The 10,000-nt window shown below is 48.1% G+C and overlaps 4 protein-coding genes across 6 annotated transcripts in view; 2 read left to right on the forward strand and 2 right to left on the reverse strand.

Annotated features, from left to right (window-relative positions):
• The window catches only part of LOC125951608 (pre-mRNA-splicing factor CWC22 homolog), a 3,044-nt gene extending 1,175 nt beyond the window's left edge, over positions 1–1,869 (reverse strand). The window contains exons 1-2 of the mRNA XM_049680560.1: positions 475–1,869; positions 1–396 (exon numbers count right to left, since the gene is read on the reverse strand). The exon at positions 1–396 is cut by the window's left edge and continues 1,175 nt beyond it. Of these exons, the coding sequence (XP_049536517.1) occupies positions 1–396; positions 475–1,795 (1,717 nt within the window). The 5' untranslated portion in view covers positions 1,796–1,869. The remainder of the gene's footprint in view (positions 397–474) is intronic.
• A 90-nt stretch (positions 1,870–1,959) lies between these two features.
• On the forward strand, positions 1,960–3,905 carry LOC125951617 (nuclear fragile X mental retardation-interacting protein 1). Its single transcript, XM_049680575.1, has one exon. The coding sequence runs from the start codon at positions 2,044–2,046 to the stop codon at positions 3,763–3,765; it is 1,722 nt and encodes a 573-aa protein (XP_049536532.1). The 5' UTR covers positions 1,960–2,043; the 3' UTR covers positions 3,766–3,905.
• LOC125951648 (mediator of RNA polymerase II transcription subunit 11) lies at positions 3,755–4,358 on the reverse strand. The gene is made up of 2 exons (XM_049680610.1): positions 4,214–4,358; positions 3,755–4,146 (listed from the first exon to the last, which is right to left on the reverse strand). Exons 1-2 carry the CDS (start codon positions 4,284–4,286, stop codon positions 3,815–3,817), a joined length of 405 nt encoding a protein of 134 aa, XP_049536567.1. The 5' UTR covers positions 4,287–4,358; the 3' UTR covers positions 3,755–3,814.
• Positions 4,359–4,515: 157 nt separating this feature from the next.
• The window catches only part of LOC125951605 (rho guanine nucleotide exchange factor 7), a 15,109-nt gene continuing 9,624 nt past the window's right edge, over positions 4,516–10,000 (forward strand). For all 3 annotated transcript variants that reach the window (XM_049680554.1, XM_049680555.1, XM_049680553.1), the window contains exons 1-5: positions 4,516–5,219; positions 8,882–9,077; positions 9,145–9,301; positions 9,382–9,582; positions 9,658–10,000. The exon at positions 9,658–10,000 is cut by the window's right edge and continues 333 nt beyond it. In XM_049680554.1, the coding sequence (XP_049536511.1) occupies positions 8,894–9,077; positions 9,145–9,301; positions 9,382–9,582; positions 9,658–10,000 (885 nt within the window). In that variant the 5' untranslated portion in view covers positions 4,516–5,219; positions 8,882–8,893. The remainder of the gene's footprint in view (positions 5,220–8,881; positions 9,078–9,144; positions 9,302–9,381; positions 9,583–9,657) is intronic.

A 10,000-nucleotide genomic window follows, 5' to 3' on the forward strand; every position in this document is an offset into this window, starting at 1 on the left:
TTTCGTACGTACGCTGCTCGGCACAGCAATCGAGAAACATGTGGCACAGTTCCTGCTCTTGGCCCGGCTTCAGTTCCATTTTCATCAACTTGTGCGCACACTCCTCGTAATCCAAACTGGAGTGAATAGTCAGATAAATCGTTCGGCGGAGCGCGACGAGATTTGTTTCCGTGTTATCGATAATAGCATCCTGCTGCTTGCCGGAACCATCGGCTGTACCGTCCTCATCGTCCGAATCACTGCCTCCTTCCTCGTCGTCCGAATCGCTACCATCGCCGCTCGAAGATCCGTCACCGCCTTCTTCGTCATCCTCCGCATCGCTACCGAGAATATCATTGCTGATTTCCTTGTACTTGGACTCGTTGGCTTCAAAATCGGGATCCACCTTAAAGACGTCTGCGGACAAGGATGACAGAAACAGAATAGAGCGGAATTAAACAACGAAATGATCGTAATGGGGATTGTTTCACTTACTCAGTATATCCTGGGTGTCGGTAGCTTCTTCCAGCATGATCAAATGCGTAAACTGATCATCCTCTTCGACCAGCTCCAACGCTTCGATCACGGCAACGTGATCCTTGAATCCATCCTTTCGCACCTGAAACACCACCTCGATCATGTACTGCACTCGCTTATCCAGCTTGCCTTCGTGCAGGATGTTTTTCAGCATCTCGAAGATCGCATTAATGCCCTTACCGGACACTTCTGTGAGCTTCTGTCCCACCTCCTTAAGGAACGCGATTGCCACCTCTACCGAATCGTCGGTTGGGTTTTCCACAAGCAGCGTCAGAATCTCCAGAGCTAGAATCTCGTGCGCGACACGCTGATTAACGAGATGAGCCACAAAGCGCGATGCGGACAGACAGATGGATTTATCGTTTCTTCGGAAGCCACGCTTAAACTGGATCACCAATCGCTTCAGCAGCAGTTCGCCAATATTGGGAAACTTGGAGTTGATGATGGCCACCAGTGCGGCGTAAACGTGCGTGAACGTTGGAGAAGCAGCCTGTGCTTGTATGATCGATCGGCAGAGCAATCCACGGCCACGAATGATGTTCTCGCGCAACAGTTCCCGAGTGATCACGCCTATGTTATCCACGTTGACCTTGTTGATAAAACCGTGGATGGATTTCTTCAGTGCCTCCCAGGAAATGCGCTGATAGGCGGCCGAAGCTTTGTCCGTGATTTCCGCCTGCATCATCCGCAGTTTGGCCGGCGGAATGTAAGCACCTCCCGTTTTCGATGTAAGCAAATCAACGGTTTTGCGGATGGCCGGCTTCTCATTTCGCAGCAGCGCCTCGTCTCCTTCCTCCTTCCGCTCACTTTTGGCCGGCTCGGGTGCATCATCCCTTCGCCGGTTATCCCGTCGGTCTGATCTTTGCCGGGATCGTGAACGGGAACGAGAACGGGACCGGGAACGACGATCTCGTCTGCGATAGCCACCTCTGTGTCGTGAGCGCGACGGTGACCGCGAGTAGGAACGGGCGCGTGACCGGGATCTTCGTCTTCGGCGGTCATCCTTTCGCCGGGACTCGCACCGTCGATCATCATCCCTGGAATCCCTGGACCGGGAACGACTGCGGGAGCGTGACTCACGATCCGAGCAAAGTTCGCCTTCTTCGATGGTTTCATTTTTGCGACGCGTAACTACCGACTTCAGCCGATTACCCCCGCCGTCGTCATCCTCGACGCTAGCGTTGCTTTCCTGCGATGGGCTTCGTTTGCTTCGTGCCGGCGAACTCTTTTTCTCACTCGTCTCCTGCTCGCTGATAATGGGTTCCTCAATATCCGGCATGCTGGCGGGGAACGGGTTTTGCACCACTTTATCTCGGAAATATCCTTTTTCTCTCCACGAAAAGCGCAAACGAAGCGATCCGGCGAATGTAAACAACTGAACTGTCAAAGTACTGAAACGTCAAACTGTGCGCCGGAAAATCGTTGTGTTTGCCGCCGACCGCATGTGGTTTTTAATTGAATTTTACTTACACCGGTAATTAGTGCCCGAGAGTGTGAATTTAGCAGAGTTGCAAAAACTATAACGCCATGGAAGCCAAACCACCGTCGGGAAGGCCAGATACGGCGAAGGAGTTTCGTCTACCGGGGCCCAAGTTCAAAGATGAAGTGCAAAAATCGCTGGATGATTTCAGTAGGCATTTGAATCCACATTTTTCTACGCCTACTGGTATGTTGTTGCCTCGCGAAATGCAGCCACCGCCGATGTACGGTCCACGTGGTCCCACGCTTCCGCCACAGTTTTTGGCCCACAATCGACGGAAGCGCCCGTCGTACGACCAACAGTACGGTCAGCCAGCCCAGAAACAGGCACAATATGAGCCTCGTTTTCATCGGGGAGGTCACCATCAGCGTCCACCGACGTCGTTCAGACACGGTATCGACAGTAATCGTCATCGATCACCGCGAGGAAACGAGGGCTTAGAGAAGGACGTTGTTCCGGCCTTGCTCCTCTTGAACTGGAAGCTTTGGTGTGAAGGTTGCGATGTAAATTGCAAAAGCGAGGAAGAATATCAACGACACATTGAAAGCCATCGACCGTGCGAAGTGCCGGGCTGCACTTTCGTTGGCCATCCGATGGTGATGAAGAAACACGCCAGGAAGGTGCACAGCGAGGAGAATACCCACGAGTCCCAACGTGCTATGCCTTCGCCGGAAGAAATTGAACAGTGGAAAGAGGAACGCCGCAAACGCTTTCCGACAAAGCAGAACATCATCCTGAGACAGCTGGCCCAAGAGGAACGGATAAAGCGAGGCGAGCGAATCGGTGAAAACAAGGAACGCTTTCCTCTGAAACCTGGAGCAAACAGACCACCACAAGATGGGTTTAAGGATGGGCCCAAGCCGAAGAAACGTAACAGACGAGGTAAAAAGCCAGTACCACAAGTGGAAGATCAGTCGACAGCTAGGACAATGTTTGCCGGAACATCCGGATTGGATGATTACATCAAACCGGTTGCAAGCTGTTTCTCATTGCTGCAAGACTACGGAAGTGATAGCGACAATGTGTCTGAGGGGAATAGTGAATGTGAAGAGGCCGTTGACGCGATAAAGGAAACCGAGACTAAGGGGGAGCCATCTCCGGTTCAGAAGGTTGATACAGTAGAAAAGAAGCAGGAAATTGAGACTCCAGTAGCAAACACGTTAGTGGAAGTTAATGAAGCTGAACAGTTGCAGGGTAATATCAAAGAAAAGGTCGACGTATCAAAGGGAAAGCAACAAGAAAGGATTCTAGAAACCAATGCGATAGAGAAGTCGAACAAGCAAAACCCGAAGAAACAGTTCAATCGCAATCAGGCGCACAATAGTAAGCAAAAGCAGGGAACAGAGGAATCTCGGGTTAAGTCAGCACCAAAGCGTCAATATCTGCTGGATTATTCAAAGTTGCGTAGGTCTAATCAGAATACAATGTTGGAGAAATTATTGGACGCGGACATTCGACACGAGCGCAATGTGCTACTGCAGTGCGTTAGGTACGTGGTATCGAATAACTTCTTCGGAGTGGGACAACCGAAAGTAGAAATCGATGGTGCCACAGAAACTCAAACTGATGGCTCATCGTCGACCCAAGACGATGCCATGTCCAAGGTTGAAAATCTTGGAATTACATCTCAACAAACTGATGGTCAAACGTCGAACAACAGCACCGAAGGTACCGAAAGCGAGGCCAACAGTACGCAAAACGAAACCGTTCAAGCGTCTCAAAGCGATGGTACTGTAACGTCGGAAAGCAAGGTTGATGTTAAAGAATAAAAAGGTTTTTTTTTATTAGATTCGATAAATATTATCTTTTGCTTGCTCTTTACATTAAAACTCCGGCGGTCGTGGATGAGGCGTTTTGACCGACCCGGTTAGACTGCATCCGGTTCGCTTGTATGTAGCGCAGCTTGCACTCTTCCAGCTCCTTGATCCGTGACTTGACGTGCTGTATGCGGTGCCAGGCCATCTGCAGAACCTTGGCAGAAGCATAACCTGAACCTTCGTGCGGCTGTCCGGTCGACACTTGAGTTAGATAGTTGATCTGCTCCGACAGCTTCGATTCAACGTTGTTCAGCGATTTCAGGAACTGGTTGACGTGAGTTTCCGTGGCTTTTTGGCTTGTTTTCTCCTTGCTCAGCTCCAGCAAAGCGGCACCTACGGTATTCAAAGATTCCGGTGAGTGAACTAGCCCGTATCGATGTTACGCCATGTGTGGTATTACCGGCACTTTGTAGACACAGAATCAGCTCCCTTTCTATGAGATCCAAGGCTTGAATTTTGTCGATCGCGGTCATTTTCGTAGCGGGCCCTTTTTCTGGTTTTCCGAACTGTTGTTTTGACTACGCGTTGTGTGTGTTAGTGTTGTATTGTTGTGACGGCGACAGGCATTTTCCCAGTAGGCCACCGCCCGTAAAACCCTCAGAGTTGGACGAGAAGGAAAATTGTTCGATCAGGGAAACCTTCCGCGCGCTCAACTACTCCCGCACAGAACGGAATCTGACGGCCAGGACGGACAACGGAAAAAACACACGGAAGAATCGGAAAATCGGAAAATATTCCTGGATGTTTCTCTCGAGACGGCGGCGGCTCTGCTGTGCATTCGTTCGGTCGGGCCATGCAAAATGAAGGTGTATCCAGTGAAACGGTGAAAACGCCAGTGCCTCTGTACGACGCAGCTTTTATTTTTTCCGCTTTTTGTGCTCGCATTTTTGCTCGGGCCTCCCCGCTATCCGCCGTCGTTTCATCCGGTCGTCCGGGTTTCTCTTTATGTTTGTGCGTTCCGTGGCCGCCGCCGGGAGTTTATCTGTGATACCTAGGAAGTTTGTGCACGCATCGGAATTGGGTTTAGTGCTGCTGGTGCGATCGGAATCCACGCGCTTTCCTCGACCGTCGTTATTTCGATTCTCCGGACTGCAGGTCAGGTGCACCGATCGATACCTCTGCCGGAGATCTCGACCGAGTTAAGCCAGCCAGTTCTAGTGAGCAAGCCAGAGGAAAGAAAACATAAGCAGCATCACCCTAACGCGGAGAAACGCCTAGTTCTCGGCCACCCCTTTTTCCCCGGAGTAGGGACGGCCAACGGGGTGCGGAAAGAAAATATTTTTGGGAATCACCAGTGATCTTTCCCGCATTCGACGGTAGCAGCAGCAATAGCAGCAGGAGCAACAGAATCGTGCGACCAAACGGCCTTTGAGTGAAGGAGAATTTTTCGGTTTTTCTCTTCCCGTGTAAGTGATGCTAATTATAAATTCTGGGTATGGGAATACTTTATGTTTTTTCGTGGTTTTTCTTTTCTCCCTGGTTCGAAAGAGAGTTCCGAATGCTAGAAAGCTATACGCCGCAAAGCCGCGACATTGAGATGCTTGAAATGCCTTTTTTCGGTCTTCATGCCTTTGATCTAAGGAGGCCGGGAGTGAGTCATACCATGAATGGGATGAATGGATGGGTGGTCGTAACCCCTATCTGGACTGATAACAAACAAGGGCATCCGTGTAGGAGGCCTTGATCTTTAGAAACCTCCTCTCACCTCTGTGCCTCACTCTTCGACCGTCGGGACGTGTGAACCGCCCCGTTAGGTTCGCGCATCTTGTTCTGCATCCCTCCCCATATGTGTCTGTGTCGTCGCGACACTGTTGGTCACGGCGATGGTCATTGGACATTTGCTCTGTCGCCATGAAATTTATTTTTCTATTTATAGTCACGATCGAGAGACGAATCTCTACTTAAGCGCTTTGGGCTGTTGCTGAACCGACCGCGCTGACCGACGATAGAGACCGTACGAATGAAGGGCTCGAAGTTTATGAATCTTTATCGAGAATGTTGTGAGCACGGAAAGCCGCGAACGAAATCTCGCGATCAGCAGACTGTGAGGGAGTCCTGCTGTCTGAGAAGACCCGCAGCAGTTTGCTGGTACGCTACAATCATTGCACACTCGGATTGCGGGAGATGCTCTCGCATTTCGAGATACCTTTTGAAGCGAAAAACGAACTGCGCTTACTTAGTCAATAAGGCATTCGCTCATTATTCTGTTGAATGAAAATGAAACAACATCGTTCGAACATTAATTTGTGTTATTCTTAATGAGGTGACACAGAACGTCGTAAGCTCTAAGGGAGGGCTTACGCTAAATATAACCATCCAATCTTCATGCGAATGGTGCCGCCAACACTGTTATACCGACTATAAAATGTTCAGATTCTCTAGCACGGCGTTTGTGGCGAGTCGGGCCGGCAACAGAATAAAGAACGCACCTGTTGTTGCATTGTCATCATTTCATCAAAACATGATGATCGCGCTTCCAAACGATTATCGTATGAGAGAGGCAGAGCTCTTCTATCTACACTGACCTCTTTTAATCATTGGATTCCCACCCATTATGTCACGAAATCGATACCATCACTCCGCAGTTAAAGCGGCCACGATCAATAGGTTACTACGGTTCGTTTAAGGCCAAATTGTTTATGAGATTCACTTACCGTTCCCGTTTTTTGGATCGCAGCCAGCGTTGGCGGGAGTGAGTTATTTCGTTTCGAGAATTGATCTGCTGTACAAACCACGATGCCGTAGTTCATAACTTAACTGCTCCGACGATCGGGATTCAAGAGAATGTATGTATCAATTGGTAGTTAACAGTTATTTAAAAAAAATCCATAGTTTGAGAGGAAGGGAAGTTGTCACCGCATCCCAGATGGACTACTGCGTTTGTCTATTTTCTACTAGAAAAAGAAAAGCTGCTCATTTCATGGTCTTACCGTTGATCATCGCTAGAAGCGTCCGCCTGTCAGTGGGAAATCAGCTTTCCTTTCTTTTTAAAGCAAATATTATCTGCTCACGTTTCTCCCCTTTCAAAATAACGTAATGCCGTGTCGCCGTCGTCACTGATCGGTTGGTAGGCAGCAGGTAGGCTGGCTGACTGGCTAGCTGACTGGCTGGTCTGTTTGATGGGGTTGGTAGGGCTAGTGTTTCTTGGCAGTACTAGTCGTGTCCTATCACGGTAGAGAAGAGGAGGCCACAGCCGAAACAGAATAATCGCGCCAGGCAAGTTGGCAGGACATCTTCATCTGCGCCATCTCGAAGCTGCACTGCTTCTCGGGGCCTCGAAAATTCTTATCCATTGGTGATGAAACGTATTTTTTGCAGAACTAAACCTATAGCATCACCTCCAGGAACCGTGTTTTGTGGCGTGGCTAGTGTTTTTCTATTGCGTGCGGTGATATGAAATTAAACACCGATAAAACATCGCAAATAAAGATGTAAGTGTAGAGGAGGATTCCGTCTTGTCCGAATCCCGCAGGAAAAGTGATGGATTTTTATTATTTTGTTTTTTGTTGTAGAATGTGCTACTCGTCAGCCAGTGCAACCTACAATCAGCGCTAATCAGTGCGTGCGCGAACCAGCTCATATTCTCGCCGCAAATTCAAAATACGAACCGAATAATTTTAGAACCGTCTAGGCAGCAGCAGCCGTTGCATCATAATGCGCAGGACTCTCTCACCGTTCGTTGCATATGACGAATGTTAGAAAAGCCCATTGGCTCTTGCACCCTTGAATATTAGGGAACGGTTCTAGTTGTACACTCAGAGTGATTGAGAAGTGTTTTCCACTCGAGGACGTTAGGTTGTGATTTGCTTGTTACATCGCAGAACCTCTGTGTCTTGTCTCTAGCTTGTCAACATGGCAATGCACCAGAACTATGTGGTACTGCTGTGGTACATTATCATGGTCATTATCTTAATATATCTTTTCGTATTTTCGCAATAATGAAACGCGAAACAGGAACATTCAGACGATACATACTAGTCGCGGCTTTATCTATCTTTTTGAGCCATAGCAACAGCATGATGATCATCATCGAACCAACGAAAAACTCCAAGTGCCAACTAGCGACAACGATCGGCATTCGAGCCGTTCCGATGATGCAGATTCATTGGCATTTTACGGAGAAAATAAAATGCATGATAGATTTGGTCGCTTCTTTATAAATAAACTCTTAACTCGCAAGCGATCGGCAGTAGGGATGGGCATTGGCAGAAGATGAGTGCTGGAGGGGACAGTTGGCACAATCGAATAAATGATGATCGGCGGTGCTAGTGCGATGATCGCTGTTTTGAAATCTCAAAGCCAACTTAGATACTAAGCGGAATATGCCCGTGTTAGGGAGGGTTCCGTAGGGTGAAGGGAATGTGCTATGTATAACTAACCTATAAGAACAAATGTAAATATATTGATTTCATGTAGTAGTTACAGCATCCGCCTGTTTGTTTGCTCATGTTCTCTACATTTACACGTCAACACGAGCCGATACCACTGTTTCATGCAAGACAAATGTGTCCGACCGAACTGGAATGTGGCAGCACATGCTTCTGTGCTGTAAGCGTTAACGCAAGATTCTTTTCAGTCATTTTTAGCTTAAGCCTCTTCCTTGCACATGTGCTGAACATCCTATGCGTCCATTTACATTCTGTTTTTCCCAATGACTGAAGACACACGGCGTCCTGAAACACGTGCGTGCGTCATTTGGCGGTAAAAAATCTCCTCATTCCGTACTTTGCCATAGTCATCTTTTCGCCCAGTAAATGTTCAGTGTCGTTTTGATGCTTTTTCGGTGTTCTTCAAGAAGGCTAACTATTTTTAAGCACAGCTGCAATATGATCTTCCGCATCTTCGCATCGAGCTAATCATCGATCAGCGATTGTGTAAAGCAAGGGATATATTCGATTTATTGAACCAAAGGGAAGATTGCTTGAATTTGGACATTTCATGATTTATAGCATTTTCAGGAATAATTTCTGGTCACTACGATTCGACAGGGTCTGTTGTTCAGATGGTCTGTTTAGGATTACCTCTTGTAATGTTAATCATTATATTCTTTTTGATGCCGCCACTTCAGGGTTGGATTGCAATGGATACTTCATCAATTACCGTACAGGCACAGTACTCATTTAAAGGATCTAACAATGATGAGCTGTGCTTTAAGAAGGGAGATATCATCACATTAACACAGCGCGAAGAAGGTGGTTGGTGGGAAGGCACGCTGGGCGATAAAACAGGATGGTTCCCGAGCAACTACGTAAAGGATTATGCTGGTGAGTTATTGGTACATGTGGTTGACCAAATGGACGAACTCTGATAATCTCTTCATTACGCACTTAGGTCCTCTTCCGTTATCCGAAACGATACGTCCACCGGAAGAGATTCAAGCCTTCCGATCCGTCGTATTCCGTGATTTGCTGGAAAGTGAGAAAGCACACGTGGCCGAACTGCGAGGGCTGGTAGAAAATTTTCTCGAACCCTTGGAAACAAGCCAAATGTAAGGCTAGAGGTGACTTCACCTATGACTTTCTATTGGTCGATATTAATTTGTTTGTTTCTGTGTGGTAACTTTTGCAGCCTATCCGCCAATGAGTACACACAATTGATGTGTAATTTTCTGGAGGTGGTCGAAATGCACGAAGAGTTCCTCCAAACACTCGAAGAATCCAATGATCGGGTGGGAAAGATGTTTCTCTCCAAAGCGCCAACGATGAAAAAAGTTCATCAGTCCTATTGTGCCGCACATCCACGTGCCATCGTGATAGTTGATAAGTTTCGGTAGGTATCGGTGGTTACGATCGACGATCGAATGAGCGATAGAATGATGATTCTTTTCTTCTAACCCTGTTTCAGTGAGGAATTGAATGTGTTCATGGAGAAGCAGGGTGCTGCAAAGCCAGGCTTGCTGGTGCTAACGACAGGCCTTTCGAAACCGTTTCGGAGAGTGGACAAATATGCGGCAATACTGCAGGAGCTCGAGCGTCATATGGAAAGTGGTCACCCCGATCGTGGCGATACACAGCGTAGCATTGCCGTGTACAAGGACATCGCATCATCGTGCTCCGCTACACGACGGCAGAAAGAGTTAGAACTACAGATTCTGACTGGACCGGTACGCGGGTGGCAGGGTGCCGAACTGAGCACGCTCGGCGATATTATACACATGGGTAGCGTGGCCGTAGGACCGGAACACAAA

The sequence above is a fragment of the Anopheles darlingi genome, chromosome 2 (assembly GCF_943734745.1).
Source record: "Anopheles darlingi chromosome 2, idAnoDarlMG_H_01, whole genome shotgun sequence".
NCBI classification, from domain to species: Eukaryota; Metazoa; Arthropoda; class Insecta; order Diptera; family Culicidae; genus Anopheles; species Anopheles darlingi.

Coding starts and splice junctions, on each gene's coding strand:
- LOC125951617 (XM_049680575.1), top strand. CDS start 2,044: ATGGAAGCCAAACCACCGTCGGGAAGGCCAGATACGGCGAAGGAGTTT.
- LOC125951648 (XM_049680610.1), bottom strand. CDS start 4,286: ATGACCGCGATCGACAAAATTCAAGCCTTGGATCTCATAGAAAGGGAG. Junction 4,147..4,213: donor TCTGTGTCTACAAAGTGCCG/GTAATACCACAC, acceptor TGAATACCGTAG/GTGCCGCTTTGCTGGAGCTG.